The sequence below is a fragment of the Babylonia areolata genome, chromosome 33, assembly GCF_041734735.1.
Source record: "Babylonia areolata isolate BAREFJ2019XMU chromosome 33, ASM4173473v1, whole genome shotgun sequence".
In the NCBI taxonomy this organism is placed as follows: Eukaryota; Metazoa; Mollusca; class Gastropoda; order Neogastropoda; family Buccinidae; genus Babylonia; species Babylonia areolata.
This window is the reverse complement of record NC_134908.1, coordinates 4184247-4206439: the sequence shown is the minus strand read 5'-3', so window position 1 is coordinate 4206439 and position 22193 is coordinate 4184247. Positions and strand designations below refer to the sequence as shown.

The window sequence follows — 22193 nt, the reverse complement described above, 5'->3', positions numbered from 1 at the left end:
TGTGTGTGTGAATATATGTGTGTGTGTCCTCAATCAGAAACAAACACTGCAGACATGGCTATAGCAAGTTATAAATATTTTTCTCTTTCTGAGCGTTCGTTCTGTGCTAACGCTTAACACCTTGAGAGCTGTAGAACATATCATGTACGTGCAGAGTGACATCACTGATGACATCATGTCATCAGAAGAAGGGAAATAGCTCTGGAAGGCTGAAAATTCAGTTTATCTTGAGTGGTATATCTCTCTAGTTTAAATTAAAGGCTTATTGTTTTGGATATATTGTTTTATGACTTGAAACACCACTGTAGACCTTACTGTTTTTAAGGGGTTAATGTGCGAGTTCTGATTTAACGACCCCACACAGGAGGTGAACATCTCAGCATGTACCAGTGGGCGGGGCCACCTCATCATCGCCGACTTCGAAGGCAACGTCTTCTTCATCAACCGGCAGCTGTCGCTGACCACGTTCAAGGCGTATGAGATCCGAGTGTCGCACATCCATCAGATGAAGCAGCACAACCTGCTGGTCACCATTGGGGTAGGAGGGATGGAATGATGTGTGTAGGGGGAGGGTGTGTGTGTGTGAGTGAGTTTGTCACTTTGTGTGTGTGTGTGTGTGTGTGAGTTTGTTACTTTGTGTGTGTGTGTGTGTGTGTGTGTGGAAGATGAAGCAGCACAACCTGCTGGTCACCATTGGGGTAGGAGGGATGGAATGATGTGTGTGGGGGAGAGGGGGAGAGTGTGTGTGTGTGCATGTGTGTGTGTGTGTGAGTGAGTTTGTCACTTTGTGTGTGTGTGTGTGTGTGTGTGTGGAAGGTGAAGCAGCACAACCTGCTTGTCACCATTGGGGTAGGAGGGATGGAATGATGTGTGTGGGGGAGAGGGGGAGGGTGTGTGTGTGTGTGTGACTTCGTTCGTTCTTTAGTTTAACGTCTTTTCACTGTAAGTGATATTAGAGTGAGTTTGTCACTTTGTGTGTGTGTGTGTGTGTGGAAGATGAAGCAGCACAACCTGCTGGTCACCATTGGGGTAGGAGGGATGGAATGATGTGTGTGGGGGAGAGGGGGAGGGTGTGTGTGTGTGTGTGTGTGAGTGTGTCACTTTGTGTGTGTGTGTGAGTTTGTCACTTTGTGTGTGTGTGTGTGTGGAAGATGAAGCAGCACAACCTGCTGGTCACCATTGGGGTAGGAGGGATGGAATGATGTGTGTGGGGGAGAGGGGGAGGGTGTGTGTGTGCGTGTGTGTGTGTGTGAGTGAGTTTGTCACTGTGTGTGTGTGTGTGAGATGAAGCAGCACAACCTGCTTGTCACCATTGGGGTAGGAGGGATGGAATGATGTGTGTGTGGGGAGAGAGGGGTTGTGGGGGGTGAGGGTGTGTTTGTGTGTGTGTGCGTGAGTGAGTTTGTCACTTTGATGAAGTCAGCTCTAAGCGCACACAAAAAAAGCAACAAAAAAAAGCTACACAACACAACACAATACTTTGAAAAGAAACAAACTGTGCATTATATGTGTGTGTGTATGTGTGTGTGTGTGTTCTGTGTTGATCAGGAGGATGAGCAAGGTGTGAACCCCATCATCAAAGTGTGGAACCTGGACAAGGTGAGATGAGCGGCATGCTGATGACCGGCTGGGTCGTGGGTCAGGCATGGGTATGGGTGTGTCTGGGACACTGCAGTGCAGAGTGCCGCATGCAACCAGGCCTCCCGCTCCCACTTTTCAGCGAAAACAGTGGAGTGGTGGCCTAGAGGTAACGCGTCCGCCTAGGAAGCGAGAGAATCTGAGCGCGCTGGTTCGAATCACGGCTCAGCCGCCGATATTTTCTCCCCCTCCACTAGACCTTGAGTGGTGGTCTGGACGCTAGTCATTCGGATGAGACAATAATAATAATAATAATAATGGTATTTATATAGCACTGAATCTTGTGCAGAGACAAATCAAAGCGCTTTGGCACCAGTCATTCACACGCATGCATAAATACAATTACAGGAAATTACTTAAAGGACTTCATAAAAGAGAAGGCGTTAAACTGATAAGCGAAACAATTGATAATGAATGCAAAAAGTCAAAAACATAACGTTCTCACACACTTTCGTGTACATAAGGCTTCATCAAGCTACAGTCAAAAATTATATGCTCAATTGTCAGGTTACTAAAGCATATGCACTTGACATTAGAACAATGCTTGGTCCGTAATGAATGTGATAATAGTCTGAGAGCTAAACTCAGAATTGGTCTGCGAATCGGACCAAAGTCTGAGAGAGTCAGCTGACGAGGTTTTAGACTTGAACTCAAGCACCTATAAAAGTCTGTTGCTTATTTCCTTGTATGACAATGGGCAATATACTTTTATACTATCTGTATGATTTTTTTTTTTTTTTTTTGCTCCCCTTTTTGCTGCCCTGTGTGCTTGGTCGTTATAAAGGAATCCAGTGTGGGATGGTATCCAACAAAAATCAACAGAAATCCTTCTTTGTGTCTTTTCAGATGGATAAAGGTATCCCATCTTGCACCAGGCTGACAAGAGCCATTCCTGCCAATAAACCGACACCCGTAAGTAAAGGGGAAACGTTTGAAAAGAAGACAAAATGTGTTACTGTATGCGTCTGATGTGTTTGATTGTGTAAACAGTATGCCTGTTAATGAGGGGGGGGGTGGGGGGGGGGTATCTGTGTGTTGGCCAAACAGCGGTTGTACTGGTGAGAATTTCTGAGACGTGTGTGTGTATGTATGGTGTGAAAAATACTGTGGGAGTGAATGTTTGTGTGTGTGTGTGTGTCACTGTGTGTGAGAGTTTAAGTGTTACTATGTGTGACTGAGTGTGTGTGTGTGTGTGTATAAGTGTGTGTGTTTGTAAAATATGTGTATGAACATATGTGTGTATAAGGATGTGTGTGTGTGTAAATGTGTATGAATATTTGTGTGAATGTTTGTGTGTGTGTGTGTCTATACATGTGTATGTGTGTGTGTATGACTGAGTGTGTTTATGTCAATATGTAGTAGTAGTAGTAGTCTTCAGTTTAACGTCTTCCACTTTAAGTGATATTTGACGGGGGGAGGGGGGGGAAGAAAAAAAAAGGGGGTGCGGGAGGGTGGAGGGCGGGGCGTGGTGGTCAATATGTGTGTGTGTGTCTTATGTGTGTGCATGCCCATGTGAATGGCTGACCAACCCATTTATCCAGAGAGTGTGTGTCAAACCAGGTGACATGTTTCACTGTCCATGAGAACCTCAACTTCATGGCCGTGGGGTTTGAGAACGGGGCCGTGCTGCTGTTTAAAGGGGACGTCACTCGAGACAGGTACGTACGTGGAGTGATGGCCTAGAGGTAACGCGTCCGCCTAGGAAGCGAGAGAATCTGAGCGCACTGGATCGAATCACGGCTCAGCCGCCGATATTTTCTCCCCCTCCACTAGACCTTGAGTGGTGGTCTGGACGCTAATCATTCGGATGAGACGATAAACCGAGGTATCGTCTGCAGCATGCACCTAGCGGACGTAAAAGAACCCACGGCAACAAAAGGGTTGTTCCTGGCAAAATTCTGTAGAAAAGTCCACTTCGATAGGAAAAACAAATGAAACTGCACGCAGGAAAAAATAGAAAAAAAATTGGTGGCACTGTAGTGTAGCGAATCGCTCTCCCTGAGAAGAGCAGCCCGAATTTCACATAGAGAAATCTGTTGTGATAAAAAGAAACACAAATACAAATACTTTCACGTATGAAAAAGAAACACAAATACAAATACTTTCACGTAATGATAACGATAATAGTATTTTAATTACACATACTTAACTGTGACCCACTAGTGCAGACTCCGGCAGGGGTCTGATTCCTGTCCTGTGCAGACTACATGAATCTTGTGCAGAAACAGATCAAAGCGCTTTCGCACCAGTCATTTCACAGGGATGCATAATTCTAAAACTGGAGTAACTGAAGACAAGGAAGAGGCAGGTGATGGAGGCTATTTTGTAGCGATACACTGTTTTGGTTTCGTTTATTCTTGCAAGGTACGCTTGGCGTTCTAAACTGAACGGTTTACAGATTCTGGAAGAAAGAAAAAGAAGCTGTGTTTGATCGGTTAAATCAACAATTCTCCGTTGATTGTTGTCGCTCTTTAGTGAACAACATTACTTTTTGACTCACTTGTGTAAACAGAGTGAGTCTATGTTTTAACCTGGTGTTCGGTTGTCTGTGTGTGTGTGTGTGTGTCTGTGTGTCCGTAGTAAACTTTAACATTGACATTTTCTCTGCAAATACTTTGTCAGTTGACACCAAATTAGGCATAAAAATAGGACAAATTCAGTTCCTTCCATTCATCTTGTTTAAAGCAATATTGCACCTCTGGGATGGGCACAAAAAAATTAAAAAATGAAGCCTAATTATATGCAAACTGCATTTACTGTTATATTTATATTTTTTTGTATCTCTAAACTTGGCACTTTGATCTGATATTCTGACCCAACAGCAAGAGCAGTCATTATTATCATTTTTTGTTCAAACAGGAACTTCTTTTGCTAAGCATGGAAGTTTTATTTATTTTGCAAACGTTTTGGTGCAGCTGGTAAAAAAGGGAAATTACTCTGTAATTAATGCTAGGGGGACTTAATTCGCTTTAAACTGATCTTTCTCATCTTAAACATTACATTTTGAAATATACACAATACGTAAAAAGCTTGGAATTTTTTTTTTTTTTTTTTTTCCCAGTGTATCACAAGTGAGTCTTGAAGGCCTTGCCTCTCTTGTTTTTACTGCAGTGGTTTCATATACTGCTGGTCCAGGGCAGTTGTTGGAAGAATGTAGCTGTGGGGTTAAACAAGTTAAAGCGATTTGCTGAACATTAACCCTTTCACTGCCAGGAAAATAAGATTTGAGTGAAATCTATTTGCCAGGGTTTTTTCACAAAAAAACGGGTTATAGATTTTCAAAAAATTTTGTGTTCTTTGTTATTTGAGAAAGTATATATTTTCTGAAAGGTAAATGAATAAAGAATACAAAACACATGATGTTTTCCTATTTTATATATTATTTAGTGACATGCTGTTGTTTTGAAATCAGTGTTTTGTTTTTTGTCACATTTTCAACTTGTTTGTTACAAACAATTGTCAGGTAATTTGCACTAAAATATAATATTTTCTGGACAAATGGATATCACACAAAATCATACTAGAACAACCACAATAAAATTTTAAAAAATTAAAAAGAGATAGATACACAATGCAGCGTGACTTCTCCAAGTGATAATATGGATGTGAGACCACGCCCGCTCAGTCTCCACCCCTCTTACATGATCACTTTATCCAGTTCTCATCAGACCGCGTTGGCTGAGTGCCAAGAAAATCGCTCACACTGTGTCCTGCTAGTAATTCGGTTAGTTTGTGTCGACTGCTACAGTTGTGCAACTGGCATCACTCGCTGATAGTCATATCTTGGCCACTCTCTTGATTGCTCCCTTTATTTTCTATCAGATCGTCCTATAAATGTTCATCACCATCTTCTCCTTCGAATTTATGCTTCAATTCTTTCTGAGCATCAGCTAAAGAAAGCAATCTTGGTTGATTTAGTTCGCCACGATCGCATGTCTTGAACACGGTGTCAGTCCAACATTTTGTTGAGCGAGCAAGGAAAGGAGCCATGCAAAACACTGCGACAGTGACCCAACCAAAACGTTAAAGTAAAGGACTGCCTCATGACGTAGATGGAGTTTCTAGCTATCAATAGAATCTAGAAAGATTCCTCAAGCTAAAGCGACCAGCATTTTCGTCAACAAACTGAATGCAAACTAGGCAAAAGTCAGAATATTTCGATGACGAGTTATCACTTCATTGTGGCAGCCTAGTAGGGGTTAAGTGATTGCCGAGTGTTGCTGCTGTGATGAGCGTTAAGCGATCTGCTGAACGTTGTCGCTCACCACAGACACAGCAAGCCGCGGGTGGTTCACGAGGCGGGACAGCCAGTCACTGGGCTGGCGTTCAGATCCTCGGGGAAGGACGTGTTCCTCTTCGTGGTCACCGAGGCGTCCATCCTGTCCATCAACATCTCCAGCAAGGACACTAAGGTGAGGAGAGCCTGGCCAGAAATAGACTGCAGCAAGCGTGTTGATAGTTGTAATTATGATGATGATGATAATGTTAATGATAATAATGATAGTGATGATAATCATGATAACAGCAAACAGCAACAATGATGATAATGTCTGTGTGTGTGTGTGACTGTAACTTGTTCAGATCTCCCTGGGGAAGTTTGGGGCTTTTTTTCTTTCTTTTATATATATATATATATATATATATATATATATATATATATATATACTTGTATATACTTTTTCTCCTTTTCTGTCATTTCAATAATTTGTGTGTGTGTGTTTATGTTTATTATTATTATCATCATCATCATCGTCGTCATTAGTAGTAGTGTTGTTGTTATTATTATTATTATTATTATATTCCTGTTATTATCATGATGATTATTATTGTTGTTGTTATTGCTGCCATGGTGCTTTGACATGGATAAGGTGCATGGTGTGTGTGTTTAGTAGTAGTAGTAGTAGTAGTTGTAGTATCGTTGTTGTTGTTGTTACCATGGTGATGCTATAGGGATGAGAGGCATGGTGTGTATGTTTATTATTATTATTATTATTATTACGATTATCATGATAATCATTATTATTGTTGTTACCATGGTGACGTGACAGGTGTGAAATGTTGTGTGTGTGTGCGTGTGTGTGTGTGCACGTGTTGGTGTGTGTGCACGTGTGTGTGTGTGCGTGCGTGTGTGTGTGTGTGTATGTGTTCAGACTCCCCTGGAGGAGTTTGGGGCCCGGCGGGGGAGCATCGTGATGAGCGACACCTCCCAGGACAACCAGCTGGTCATGGGCCGCCAGGATGTCAGTGGGCTTTGTGTTTCTTGTTCTTTGTGTGTGTGGGTGTGTGTGTGGGGGGGGGGGGGCGCGCTGAGGGTGAGGGGTGGGGGGTTGGTGGTGGGTGGGAGGGGTGTTTATGTGTGAGTGGGTGTGTGTGTGTGTAGGTGATTGTGTGTGTGTGTGTGGATGGGTGTCTGTGTGTGTGTGTTTGTTGTGTGTGTGTGCGCGCTTAGCGTTTCTTGTTCATTGTGTATGTGTGATTGGGTGTGTGTGTGAGTGAGTGTGTGTGTGTGTGTGTGGGGGGGTGATTGTATGTGTGTGTGTGTGGGTAATTATATGTGTGTCTATGTGTGTGTGTGAGTGGGTGGATGTCTATGTGTGTGTGTGTTTATTGTGTGTGTGTGGGTGTTGTGTAGGAGTTGATGAGTGTATGTTGTGTGGGGGTGGGGGATGATTGGGTTTGTGTCTGTGTGTGTCTATGTGTGAGTATGGGGGGTGATCAGGTCTGTGTCTTTGTGTGTGTGACAGTGTGTGTTGTGTGAGAGTGGGTGTGTGGGAGTGGGTGTGGGGGGTGATTGGGCTTGTGTGTGTGTGTTGTGAAGGAGTGGATGAGCGTGCATTTTGTGGTAGTGGGTGTTGTGTGGTAGTGGGCGTTGAGTGGTAGTGGGTGTTGTGTGGTAGTGGGCGTTGTGTGGTAGTGGGTGTGTATTTGTGGGTGTGAGGTGTGATCGGGTATGGGTTTATGTGTGTGTGTGTTGTGGGGGTGGTTGTGTGGATGTGTGTCTTTGTGTGTGTTGTGTTGGAGTGGGTGTGTGTGTGTGTGGGGGGGGGGGTGTCTATGTGTCTGTGTGTGTGTGTTGTGTGAGAGTGAACGTGTAGGTGTGTGTTGTGTTGGAGTGGCTGTGGGGGTGGGGTGGGGGGGTAGTTCAGTGTGTGTTGTGTGAGAATGGGTATGTGGATTTGTCTGTGTGTTGTTTGGGAGTGGGTGTGTGTGTGTGTGTGTTGTTGTTGGTTAAAATAATCTTAAATTGTTCAACAGTACACATGATTACAATGCAAACAATGACAAAAAGAGCATCACCTAAACTTACCACTGTGCTCACAACGTTGCACTTCAATTTTTAACATGACGGCTGATGAACCCGTATTATTGTTATCGTCGTCATTATTATCTTCAGTCTTGCTTTCTGTCTGTTTCTGTTCTTGTCTGTGTGTGTGTGTGTGTTGTGGTTGAGGGCTTGTGGGGGGGGGGGGGGGGGTGTTGATCATGTGTGTGTGTGTGTTGAGTGGGTGTAGGGGATGATTGGGTGGGGGGTTCGGTGGGAAGTAGTGGGTGTATGTGTATGGTGTGCGGGTGTGATTTTACACAAAAGATGTGTTTTTTAATTTTCCAGGCGGTGTACTTCTACCAGCCGGATGGGCGGGGCCCCTGCCTGGCGTTTGAAGGGGAGAAACTCCAGCTTCACTGGTTCCGGGGTTACCTCATCGTCGTCGGCAAAGAGAGCAAGACCATGCCACGAGCACCACCGATGTAGGTACACAGGTGTTGTCGTCGTCTGTTCTGCATCGTCGTCGTCTTTTTCTTCCTCCTTGATAATAGTAATAATGATAATAGTGACGATAATGATAATGTGACATGTCACACATACCTCATCGTCATCATCAAAGAGAGCAAGACCATACCGCGAGTGCCACCGATGTACCTACAGGTGTTGTCGTCGTCTTGTTCTGCATCGTTGTCGTCTTCGTCTTCTTCTTGATAATGATAGTAATAATGATAATAATGATGATACTAATGATGTGACAACATATCACACATACCTCATCATCATCATCAAAGAGAGCAAGACCATGCCGCGAGCGCCACCGATGTACGTACACGGGTGTTGTCGTCGTCTTGTTCTGCATCGTCATCGTCTTCGTCTTCTTGATTATGGTAGTAATAATGATAATAATGATGATAATGATAATGTGACATGTCACACATACCTCATCATCATCTGCAAAGAGAGCAAGACCGTGCCGCAAGTGCCGCCGATGTACGTACACAAGTGTTGTTGTCTTCTTGTTCTGCGTTGTCATCGTCTTCTTCTTCCTTCTTGATAATAGTAATAATGATAATAGTGACGATAATGATAGTGTGACATGTCACACATACCTCATCGTCATCATCAAAGAGAGCAAGACCATGCCACAAATGCCACCGATGTATGTACAGGTGTTGTCGTCGTCTTGTTCTGCATCGTCGTCGTCTTCGTCGTCTTCTTCTTGATAATAGTAATAATGATAATAGTGACAATAATGATAATGTGACATGTCACACATACCTCATCGTCATCATCAAAGAGAGCAAGACCATGCCACAAATGCCACCGATGTATGTACAGGTGTTGTCGTCGTCTTGTTCTGCATCGTCGTCGTCTTCTTCTTGATAATAGTAATAATGATAATAGTGACAATAATGATAATGTGACATGTCACACATACCTCATCGTCGTTGGCAAAGAGAGCAAGACTTATGTATGTGCACAAGTCTTCTTGTTCTGCATCACCTTGTTCTTCTTCTTCTTTCCTTCTTGATAGCTAGTGCCTGAACCCCCTTCGTGTGCATGCGCACGCAGAAGATCAGATACGCACGTTAAAGATCCTGTAATCCATGTCAGCGTTCGGTGGGTTATGGAAACAAGAATATGCCCAGCATGCACACCCCTGAAAACAGAGTATGGCTGTCTACATGGCGGGGTAAATCAAAACCGTCATACACGTAAAATGTTACATGTCTGTCTGAGTGTGTATGTGTGTGAGTCTGAAATGTGATTGAATGACACAGGAAACGAATGATGAGCGCCCAGTGGCAGCCGTCAGTCTGGCTCTACCCAGGTAGGCAGCCTGTGGTGCAAATGTCCCCGTGTATGTAAAGCGCTTAGAGCTTGGTCTCTGACCGAGGATAGGCGCTATATAAGTATCCACATCAATCAGTCAATAATAATAATGTTAATAACAATAACGATAATGTGACAACATCTCACACATACCTCATCGTCGTATGCAAAGAGAGCAAGACCGTGCCGCAAGCGCCACCTGTGTACGTTCACACATCGTCGTCATCTTGTTCCGCATTGTCTTCTTCTACTTCTTCTTCTTCTTCTCCACCTTGATTGATAATGATAGTAGTATTTATTTGAAATAATGATAATGTAAGTTATTGTAACAACGAGAAGTCTTAATAAATGAATACCTCATCGTCCGTCAGCAAAGAGAGTATGACCATGATGCGAACGCCGGCTATGTACTTACATGATTCTTCTTCTTCTTCTTTTGCATCTTCTTCTTCTTCTTCTCCTTCATCTTCTTCTCCTTCTCCTTCATCTTCTTCTTCTCCTTCATCTTCTTCTCCTTCTCCTTCTTCTCCTTCATCTTCTTCTTCTCTTTCATCTTCTTCTCCTTCTTCTTCTTCTTCTCCTTCATCTTCTTCTCCTTCTTCTTCTTCTCCTTCTCCTTCATCTTCTTCTTCTCTTTCATCTCCTCCTCCTTCTTCTCCTTCATCTTCTCCTTCTTCTTCTTCTCCTTCATCTTCTTCTCCTTCTCCTCCTCCTTCTTCTCCTTCATCTTCTCCTTCATCTTCTTCTCCTTCTCCTTCTTCTTCTTCTCATTCTCCTTCTTCTTCTTCTTGTTCTTCTCCACCTTGATAATGATAGTAATATTTATTTGTAATAATGATGATAATAATAATGAAAGGTATTGTAACAACATGTGACACATACCTTATCGTCGTCAGCTAAAAGAGCTATAATATGGCGCAAACGCCATCTGTGTACTTACATGATTCTTCTTCTAGTTTTGCATCCTCTTCCTCTTCTTCTTCTTCCTCTTCCTCTTCTTTTTCTTCTACTTCTTCTGTTCTTCTTCTTCTTGCTCTTGTTGTTGTTGTTGTTGTTGTTCTTCTTCTTCTCCTTCTTCTTCTTCTCCTTCTTCTTCTTCTTCTTCTTATTCTCCTTCTTCTTCTTCTTCTTCTCCTTCTTCTTCTTCTTCTTCTTCTTCTTCTCCTTCTTCTTCTTCTTCTTCTTCTTCTTCTTCTTCTTCTTGCTTTTGTTGTTGTTGTTTTTCTTCTTCTTCTTCTTCTCCTTCTTCTTCTCCTTCTCTTCCTCCTCCTTCTTCTTCTTCTTGCTCTTGTCGTTGTTGTTGTTGTTGTTGTTGTTCTTCTTCTTCTTCTTCTTCTTCTTCTTCTTCTTCTTCTTCTTCTTCATTGCCACCCTCTCTTCTTCTTCATCTGATTTGATTTGATGTGGTGTCACCTGCCCAGGGGCAGCCACAGTCTAGAGATGAACCTGGTGACGGTGTACGACATCAACAACAAGTTCATCGCCTACACCGCCCCCTACCCGGAGGTCATCGACATCATGTGTGAGGCTGGCGCCATCTACATCCTGTCTGGAGACCGCAAGGTTGCCTGGGGGGGGGGAACGGGGGGGCGTTTGTGTGGGTGATGGGTTTAGGGTTTTTTTTGGGGGGGTTGTTGTTTTTCGTTTGTTGCTGCTTATGGTGTGTAGACAGAGTCTGTGTGTTGGCCCTTGTTTTGGTTGTCAGTGCGTCTGTGTGTGTGTGTTGCATGTGTGTGTGTTTTGTTGTTGTATGTGTGTGTGTGTGTGTGTGTGTGCGTGCGTACGTGCGTGTGTGAACGTGTGTGTTGTGTGTGTAAATAATTGTAGTTTGGGATCCAAAGCACAAGGTATTGCGCGCACGTGTGTGTGTGTGTTTGTGCATGTATCCGTGGTAAACTTGAACTGCATCATTTTCTCTGAATATGCTTCTTTTGTGGTGTGTGTGGCAAACTTTAACGGATGTATTTCTTTTGGATGTACTTTGTGTGTGTGTGTGTGTGAGTGGCAAACTAACAATTTTTTTTTTTTTTTTTTATGTACTCTGTGTGTGTGTGTGTGTGTGTGTGTATGACGAACTTTAACAAATTTACTTTGTGTATGTGTGTGAGTGGCAAGCTAACATTTTTTTTTTAATGTACTTTGTGTGTGTGTGTGTGTGTGTGCGAGGTGCATGTGTGTTTGTATGGCGAACTTTAACAAATTTATTTTCTGTGGATAGCCTTTGTGAGTTTGTGTATGTGTATGTGCATACATGTGTGTGTTCATGTGTGTGTGAAACTTTAACAAACTTAATTTTCTCTGGACGTCCTCCATGTGTGTGCGTGTGTGTGTGTGTGTGTATGTGTGTGTGTGTGTGTGTGTGTGCATGTGAAGGGAGGCTACTTTTGATTTCTCCTCTTCGGTGGGGAAGTATTTTTTGCACAGGCAGTAAGTCTTGATAATTTTGTAAGATTAACTCTCTCCATACGAACGGCGAAAGAGACGACGTTAACAGCGTTTCACACCAATTACCACCATCAAAATATTGCAAGTGGAAGGCTCTTATACTGAAGAGGTGAATGTTGACAAAGAATACCACAATTCTGACGACCGAAGCTAAAGGTTGGGTCATTGAGACACCCACTGGACATCCGAGGGGTCTGTGTAGGGGAGAAGAGAGGACTGGCCGTACTGAGTGAGTTAAAGGAGTAGTATAAGGACCGGGGGTACTGGCTCAACTCGATTTTTAACTTGTCCTCGACCCCTTCAGGGGAGGGAGGGGTGGTGTCCTTGTTCATTGTTGCTTCATTTCCGTTTTCTTTCCTTCCCATGACAGCTGTACCAGCTGCAGGAGAAAGACACGTCCACCAAGCTGGAGATTCTGTTCAAGAAAAACAACTACCTTCTGGCCATCAGGTAGGTAAAGGGGAGTCCGTGTTCCCCCCCCCCCTGTGTTTGTGTGAGACAAGACGAGTGAATGGTTTACTTTTGTTTGTTGTGTCAGGCTACAAAACAACAAACGTGTAATGTAACGAATCAAACAGTGTGTGAACGGTGTGTTGATGCGTTTGTGACGATTGCACACGCGCGCGTGCGCACACGCACACACACACATTCTCTCAGTCTCCCTCCTCTCCCCTCCCTTGAGCGCGCGCACACACACACACAGAGTAACGCTGTGTACCTAATCAGGACACTCACAGTCAGTCACACACACATACAAACACACACACACATGCATCCATGCACAATACTACACATACTCATATACAAGCAGCCTAACCCAACCCAATCCAACGCACACGCACACACACACCACACAGTAGAACACAACACAGCATAACACATTACACACACGCAACCCACCCCACCCCACCCACCCGAACACACACAGAATAATTCTGTACACACAAACCCTTGCCAACAGCCAACAGCTGGACCAGTAACACACACGCACACACACACACACACACCTCCACCCCAAATACAAACACACACACACACAACACACACACACACACACACACACACAAAGAATAACCCAGTATACTCAAACCTATGCTGACAGCCTGGGCAATAGCGCACACGCACACCCTCTCACCCACCCACACACACAGAGTAACTCTGTACACACAGACCTATGTCTGATATCCTGGCCAAGAGAGAACTGGACCAGGACACACACACACACACACTGACACACACACACACACACTCGCACCCGCACACACACACACACACACACACAGACACTCGCACCCGCACACATACACACACACACACCTCACACCCACACACCTCACACACACACCCACACACCTACCCACCCACACACACACACCTACCCACCCACACACACACACACACACACACACACACACAGAGAGCAACCCAGTACACAAAAAACCTCTGTCCTACAGCCTGGCCAAGAGTCAACAGCTGGACCAGGACGGACTGATGGACATCTTCACACAGTACGGTGACCACCTCTACGCCAAGGGCGACCACGACGGTGCCATACAGCAGTACATCCGCACCATTGGCAAACTGGAGGCCTCGTACGTCATCCGCAAGGTCAGGGTCGTGGTGCCCCCGTGCCAGGGTTGTGGTTGGTTTTGATGATGATAATGATAATAGCGATGATGTTAGTGATGGTAATAATGATGATGATAATGATAACCAAGAATGGGCCTCCTTCGTCATCTGCAAGGTCAGGGTCATGGTGCCCCCGTGCCGGGGGGGGTTGTGGTTGGTTTTGATGATGGTCATGATAATAGCGATGATGTTAGTGATGGTAATAATGATGATGATGACGATAACCAAGAATGGGCCTCCTTCGTCATCTGCAAGGTCAGGGTCGTGGGGGTGTGGTTTTAAACTCTTTCACTGCAATCCTAGTTTAGGCCCAACACTTGGCTTATATCACAGATTGACATAAGTTTACATTTTGGCCAACAGCAGAGTGAGAGCTGTATTATCAATGGTTTCTCCAGTCAATGGAAAACCATTTACAACTTAGTCTTTTGTGAAAGACTATGACTCTCAAACTAGGAGGCAAAATTGCACTGGCTCTTAGTGCTGCAGCCTTGTGGGCTAGTTGGCCTTTGGGAACCATCCCAGCACCGATGGTCCTAAAACCCTCTTGGCCAAGAGAGTGGGGATATACTTGGGCAAGACACTCTCCACTGTAATCAAATTCTAGCCCAGATAGTTGGAACAGCAGTTGCCTCCTCTGCTGTTCTGATGGTCATAGTCGGATATGACTGACTATCATATATAATCGATTAGACAGTGCACCAGCATAGGCGACCCTTCTCAGCTATAGAGTGCACGGTCATGGGCAACCTTAATTGACTAGACAGTGCACCCGTAGGCGACTTTAGCTGATTAGACAGTGCACCCACTGGTGACTTTAGTCGATTAGACAGTGCTTCCGTCATAAGTGATATAGTTGACTAGACAGTGCACCCGTAGGCGACTTTAGTTGATCAGACAGTGCTTCTAAGTGATTTAGTTGACGAGACAGTGCACCACCTTCGGCGACTTTGGTCGACTGGACAGTGCACTGCCATAGGTGACTTTAGTCGACTAGACAGTGCACCGCCATAGGTGACTTTAGTAGACTAGACAGTGCACCACCATAGGTGACTTTAGTTGACTAGACAGTGAACCGCCATAGGTGACTTTAGTCTGTGTCTGCCCCCCCACCCCCACCCCCCCTCTCTCTCTCTCTCTCTCTCTCTCTCTCTCACCCATGGCTGTGTTTTACAGTTCTTGGATGCACAGAAGATCCACAACCTTTCTCTCTCTCTCTCTCTCTCTCTCTCTCTCTCTCTCTCTCTCTCTCACCCATGGCTGTGTTGTACAGTTCCTGGACGCACAGAAGATCCACAACCCCCCTCTCTCTCTCTCCCCCTCTCTCTCTCTCTCACCCATGGCTGTGTTGCACAGTTCCTGGACGTGCAGAAGATCCACAACCTCCCTCTCTCTCTCTGTCTCTCTCTCTCTCTCTGTCCCTCTCTCTCTCACACACACACCCATGACTGTGTTGCACTGCCACAGTTCCTGGACGCGCAGAAGATCCACAACCTCTCTCTCTCTCTCTCTCTCTTCTCTCTCTCTCTCTCTCTCTGTTTCTCTCTCTCACACACACATCCATGGCTGTGTTGCACAGTTCCTGGACGCGCAGAAGATCCACAACCTCCCTCTCTCTCTCTCTCTTCTCTCTCTCTCTGTCTCTCTCTCTCTCTCACACACACCCATGACTGTGTTGCACAGTTCCTGGATGCGCAGAAGATCCACAACCTCTCTCTCTCTCTCTGTCTCTCTGTCTGTCTCTCTGTCTGTCTCTCTCTCTCTGTCTCTCTCTCTCTCTCACACACACACCCATGACTGTGTTGCACTGCCACAGTTCCTGGACACGCAGAAGATCCACAACCTCTCTCTCTCTCTCTCTCTCTCTCTCTGTCTCTCTGTCTCTCTCTCTCTCTGTGTGTCTCTCTCTCACACACACCCATGACTGTGTTGTGCAGTTCCTGGACGCGCAGAAGATCCACAACCTGACCAAGTACCTGCAGGCCCTCCACAAGTCCCAGCTGGCCACGGAGGAGCACACCACCCTGCTGCTCAACTGCTACACCAAGTTGAAGGACGTGTCCAAGCTGGATGAGTTCATCATGGTGCGTGGGGGGGAGGTGTGGGTGTTGGGGATGTGTTTGTGTGGTGGGGGGGGGGGGGGGGGGCGGGGGGGGGGGCGGGGGGGGGATGTTTTTGGAGGTGGGTGACGGTGCTCAACTGCTACACCAAGTTGAAGGACGTGTCCAAGCTGGATGAGTTCATCATGGTACGTGGGGGGGAGGTGTGGGTGTTGGGGATGTGTTTGTGTGGTGGGGGGGAGCGGGAGGCGTGCGGGGTGGGATGTTTTGGGAGGTGTGGGTGTTGGGGGGGGGGGCTGAGAGGGGGGGCGGGAGGCGTGCTGGGGGGGATGTTTTGGGAGGTGGGTGGTGCTCAACTGCTACACCAAGTTGAAGGACGTGTCCAAACTGGATGAGTTCATCATGGTGCGTGGGGAGGTGTGGGTGTTGGGGATGTGTTTGTGCGGTGGGGGGTTGGGGGGGAATGTTTTGGGAGGTGGGTGCTGCTCACCAAGGTGAAGAATGTGTCCAAACTGGATGAGTTCATCATGGTGCGTTGGGGGGGGAGGGGGGGCATGGTGAGGGTGTGCTGTGTTGCATTTTATGGTTTTGTTTTGTATTGTGTTGTATTGTTTTGTAATGTGTTGTATTGTATTGTATGGTATTGTGTTAATGATGTGTTGTGTTGTGTGGCATTGCATTGGATTTTTTTGTGTCGTACGGTATTGTGTTGTGTTGCATTTTATTGTAATGTTTTGTATTGTACGTGTGTGAGTGGGGTGGGGTGGGGTGTGTGGTGCTCAACTGCTACACCAAGCTGTAGGATGTGTCCAAGCTGGATGAGTTCATCATGGTACGTGGGGAGGTGTGGGTGTTGGGGATGTGTTTGTGTGGTGGGGCGGGGGCGGGAGGCGTGCGGGGTGGGATGTTTTGGGAGGTGGGTGGTGGTGCTCAAATGCTACACCAAGCTAAAGGACGTGTCCAAGCTGGATGAGTTCATCATGGTACGTGGGGAGGTGTGGATGTTGGGGATGTGTTTGTGTGGTGGGGGGTGCGAGAGGGGGTGCGGGGGGGGATGTTTTGGGAGGTGGGTGGTGCTCAACTGCTACACCAAGCTGTAGGACGTGTCCAAGCTGGATGAGTTCATCATGGTGCATGGGGAGGTGTGGGTGTTGGGGAGGTGTTTGTGTAGTGGGGGGTTGGGGGGGAATGTTTTGGGAGGTGGGTGCTGCTCACCAAGGTGAAGAATGTGTCCAAACTGGATGAGTTCATCATGGTGCGTTGGGGGGCGGGGGGGGGGGGGGGGGGGGGGCATGGTGAGGGTGTGCTGTGTTGCATTTTATTGTTTTGTTTTGTATTGTTTAGTATTGTGTTGTATTGTTTTGTAATGTGTTGTATTGTATGGTATTGTGTTAATGATGTCTTGTGTTGCATTGCATTGGATTTTTTTGTATTGTACAGTATTGTGTTGTGTTGCATTTTATTGTAATGTTTTGTATTGTACGTGTGTGAGTGGGGTGGGGTGGGGTGTGTGGTGCTCAGCTGCTACACGAAGCTGAAGGACTTGTCCAAACTGGATGAGTTCATCATGGTACGTACGTGGGGGGTCGGGGGGGGGGGGGCATGGGGAGGGTGTTGGGGATGTTTGTGTGTGGGAGGGGTGCGGGGGGTGTTTCGGGAGGTTGGTGGTGCTCAACTGCTACACCAGGCTGAAGGACGTGTGGATGTGGGTGTTTAGGGTTTGTGTGTGTGTGTGGGTGTTTAGGGTTTGTGTGTGTGTTTGTGGATGTGGGTGTTTAGGGTTTGTGTGTGTGTGTGTGTGGGTGGGTGTTTAGGGTTTGTGTGTGTGTGTGTTTGTTTGTGGATGTGGGTGTTTAGGGTTTGTGTGTGTGGGTGTGGGTGTTTAGGATTGGTTTGTGGTTGTGTGTTTAGGTGTTTGTGTGTGTGTGTGTTTGTGGACACGTGTTCCTCAACTTTCAACTTTCCACACACACCAAGCTGAGGGATGCCCTCCATGCCCTCCCCCCACCCCCTTCCCTCAACTCCCCCCCCCCTCCCCAAACCCCTTGACCCCCACTCCCTCCCCTCCCCTCTCCTCACCTGGCCTTAACCTGTGTTGCAGACCAAGGACCGAGAGGTGGACTTTGACGTGGAGACGGCCATCAAGGTGTGTCGGCAGGCGGGGTACCACCGCCACGCCCTGTCCCTGGCCGACAAGCACCTGAAGCACGAGTGGTACCTCAAGATCCAGCTGGAGGACATCCGGGACTACCAGGAGGCCCTCACCTACATCGCCAGGCTGCCCTTCCTGGCGGTGAGAGAGATAACAATAACGATTTTTTATTCAGATAAATAATAATAATAATAATGGTATTTATATAGCGCTGGATCTTGTGCAGAGACAAATCAAAGTGCTTTCGCACCAGTCATTCACACGCATGCATAACCCTAAAACTGTAGAAACTAAAGACAAGGAAGGGCAGGCAAGGGAGGCTATTTTGGGAAGAGGTGGGTTTTAAGGCCAGACTTGAAAGAGCTGAGTGTGGAGACTTGACAAAGCGAAAAAGGAAGTTCATTCCAATCGCAAGGTCCAGAAACAGAGAAAGAACAGTCGAGTGTTTGAATCTGGGTATGCGTAAACAGAGTGGATCCGAAGCCAATCGTAGTGAGCGAGATGGAGTGTAGAGGTGAAGGCAGCTGCAGAGATAGGAAGGGGCAGTCTTGTGAATGCATCTATAACACAGAGTGCTGATCTTGTACTTTATTCGGTGTGAGACAGGGAGCATGTGGAGATGTTGCAAAAGAGGAGTGATGTGCTCAGATCTTTTCTTTCTGAGGACGAGTTGGGCAGCAGAGTTTTGTATGCGCTGAAGGGACTGAATGGATGAAGCAAGCAGACCAGACTATAGAGAGTTACAGTAGTCAAGGCCAAAGCCCCTTACTGAAGGGAGTGACATTAAAGAAAGATAAATAAGATTTTACATGACACACTATGCATCTTCAACACAAACCAACCAAAAAATATCTAACACAGATGTTCAACAACATTCACGTCGTAACTATTCTCAATCTCTTCAATGCCTCATATATATATAAATGGCCAAGTTACACAGAGTAGACTCATGTCTTCACGACATGAGCAAATTAAATCTAAAGTTAGATGGATCTTTATAATACTTTGGTTGGATTAGTTTTTGTCTGAGGTCACTCAAGGCAGGGCAACATAACACAAAATGTAGCTCGTCTTCCTTACCCAGATTACATAAACGACAAGTAAACACTGATTCCCTTAAATTTCCGTATCTGAAACAATGAGTAGCAATATCAGAAACACCAAATTTATATTTTGTCAATGCACATTTTATAAATCTGTTCAATACCAACTCAATGTATGGTTCTATGCGGTGAGAGAGAGGGTGGGGGGGGAATCCAATGTATAACTGACACATTGTCCGTCGTCTGTCCAGGCGGAGAGCAACCTGAAGCAGTATGGAAAGGTCTTGATGGCGGAAGCCCCTCAGCAGACCACGGACCTCTTGAAACGTCTGTGTACCGACTACAAACCCACCAATCGTACGTCTCTTTGTCCGCTTTCGAGGGCGGGGAGGGAAGAAGGGGGTGGAGGGGGTGGGGGTGGGGGGGGGGTTTACAACAGATTTGTTGTATTTATCGGGTCATGGTTGGAGAATCTGTTGTATGTAAATGCCTCGCAGTCTCTCCATTGGCTCCCTGTCTCACATAGAGTCCAGTACAAAATTTGTCTGTCATAAATGCATTTCAACAAATCGGCACCATTCCAGGAGAATGCCCTCATCTCAGTATTAATACATTAAATAGTAGCAGTACTAGTAGTAAACAAAACTGCTGAGAACAATATGTAGTTGTAAGTGAGCGTCTCCCCTGCAGTGGAGACCGCCACCACGTCCCTCTAACGGCAGTCCCCATGAATCCACCGACACCAAAGACCTTCACAAGACTCACCCCAAGTGTAGAAGTGGAGAGGTATTGAAACTGAGGTCACCATGAGAGCAGGGCACGAAAGGCCACAAAATTTGGGGCTTTAAAAAAAAAAATTATATTGATGATGATGAAGACGGAGGAGGATCACGATGATGATGATGATGACGATACTGCTATGGAGGTCCATTTAGGTTTGGGACTGTGACACTTCCTGTCATGATATCTCGGCATCAGCCAGGCCTGAGAGATACAGACACTTGCAGTGATGGTCAGGAAATTAAAGCTACACACCCAAAGACGCATACGTGAAGTGGATGATGCTCGACTGTGTGGTCCCAGTCTCCCCATTTATGCCCACAGCACACTCAACCCTGGATAGGAGCCGGCGGCTTGCCAAAAAAAACCCACCTCCGCTGGGATTCGAACCCGTGTCCTCCCAGCCGTCAGTCTGTGACGCTAACCACTTCGCCACGGCAGCTGGTATATGCACCATAAAGTTTGGTCTGTTGAGCGCACTGGTATATAAGCCACACCCACTAAATCATAAAATAAAAAAATTCATACACACATAAGCCGCACTGGCTTATAAGCTGCACTTATTACTGGTACCGTAACACATACCAATACTACAGAAAAGCTGTCAATACTGTAAGTTATGAAATAAACGCAAGTGGAAACAACACAAAGAAAACCAAGCGAAAATACTGCTAGTGCCACAAAAAAAAACAAAAAAAAATCCATAATTTAGGGATAGTCACATTTATTCAATGTTGTCCTGCTCACTGAATCCACTAAAATCTTCGTCTTCAGTGTCCAAGTTGAAGAGAACCAGCACAGCTTCCTCTGCCATCTTGTCACTGACTTCAGCCTCGCTTTCACTTCATGAACATGAACGCAAGGTGGAGGTCGCTGCTGGCTCGTCGCTTGCACTGTCGTCTGCTAGGTTGATCGCCTTCAATTTGAAGGCTGCATCATAGGCATCACGTTGCATTTTCAGCATGATGAGGGTGTGCACTTCAGCAGAGTAGAACTGAATGCTGATCTGAAGGCTTCAGTGTGTGCTCATCCAGAAATTCATGAACAGAAATCATGATTTTGGTGAGTTGAAGGGCAGCTAAGAATAGACGAGAACGTGACACTCCTGGGATCGTTAAAATCCTCAAATAAGCCGCATCATTGTATAAGCCACAGAGGTTCTTCTTCCTCGTTCCCCTCCCATTAGATGAGCAGCCCCGTGTCCTCGATGAAGGCTGCCGTCCATCGCAGCTCCTCCAGGGTGCCGTACAGCTTGGCTTCCACTGCTGTCGGTGTTGGCCAGTACTTCCTCCTGGATGCTGCGTGCGTCCTACAGTCTTGAAGGATGTGGTTGGTTGTCATTGGTAGCCGCAGAGGTTGAAGCTGTGAGAGACGGGCGCAATAGCCGAATGGTTAAAGCGTTGGACTTTCAATCTGAGGGTCCCGGGTTCGAATCACGGTGACGGCGCCTGGTGGGTAAAGGGTGGAGATTTTTACGATCTCCCAGGTCAACACATGTGCAGACCTGCTAGTGCCTGAACCCCCTTCGTGTGTATATGCAAGCAGAAGATCAAATATGCACGTTAAAGATCCCGTAATCCATGTCAGCGTTCGGTGGGTTATGGAAACAAGAACATACCCAGCATGCACACCCCCGAAAGCGGAGTATGGCTGCCTACATGGCGGGGTAAAAACGGTCATACACGTAAAAGCCCACTCGTGTGCATACGAGTGAACGTGGGGGTTGCAGCCCACGAACGAAGAAGAAGAAGAAGAAGCTGTGAGATAAAGTCGCGGCTTATAGACTGAACTTTACGGTAGCTTTTATTGTTTTACTAGCTAAGTGGGGAATGTGACAAAATATCAACAAGTTTTGTCATGGTCATTGGTTGTTTTTTTTCTTAAACTGTACCCCCATGGGACGGCCAGCTTCCAACATTGAGATTCATGCGTGTTGAATTGTGTCCCCTTAGAGCCGCTGGTGGACCAGACAAGCCTAGAGGGCGCCGTACCCAGAATCCAGCGGGCCAACGCCGAGGAGTTCATCCACATCTTCGTCAACAACGCGCAGCAGCTGACGGAGTTTCTGGAACATATGGTGGAGGTGGGAGACCTGAAATTCTTTTTTTGATTTTTTATTTATTTTTTTTATTTTTTTTTTTAACTCTTTCACCACCACAGGCAACTTTTCTTCTTCTTCTTCTTCTTCTGCGTTCGTGGGCTTCAACTCCCACGTTCACTCGTATATACACGAGTGGGCTTTTTACGTGTATGACCGTTTTTACCCCACCATGTAGGCAGCCATACTCCGCTTTCGGGGGTGTGCATGCTGGGTATGTTCTTGTTTCCATAACCCACCGAACGCTGAC

The 22193-nt window shown here is 46.1% G+C and overlaps 1 protein-coding gene across 1 annotated transcript in view; it reads left to right on the top strand.

The window, feature by feature from the left end:
• The window catches only part of LOC143276816 (vacuolar protein sorting-associated protein 11 homolog), a 47936-nt gene that overhangs the window by 3872 nt on the left and 21871 nt on the right, over positions 1–22193 (top strand). Inside the window, exons 3-16 of the mRNA XM_076581469.1 lie at positions 365–538; positions 1549–1599; positions 2485–2550; positions 3199–3296; positions 5909–6050; positions 6789–6878; positions 8249–8385; positions 11158–11299; positions 12552–12631; positions 13636–13789; positions 15748–15894; positions 17972–18163; positions 19317–19422; positions 21798–21928. Of these exons, the coding sequence (XP_076437584.1) occupies positions 365–538; positions 1549–1599; positions 2485–2550; positions 3199–3296; positions 5909–6050; positions 6789–6878; positions 8249–8385; positions 11158–11299; positions 12552–12631; positions 13636–13789; positions 15748–15894; positions 17972–18163; positions 19317–19422; positions 21798–21928 (1710 nt within the window). The remainder of the gene's footprint in view (positions 1–364; positions 539–1548; positions 1600–2484; positions 2551–3198; positions 3297–5908; positions 6051–6788; positions 6879–8248; positions 8386–11157; positions 11300–12551; positions 12632–13635; positions 13790–15747; positions 15895–17971; positions 18164–19316; positions 19423–21797; positions 21929–22193) is intronic.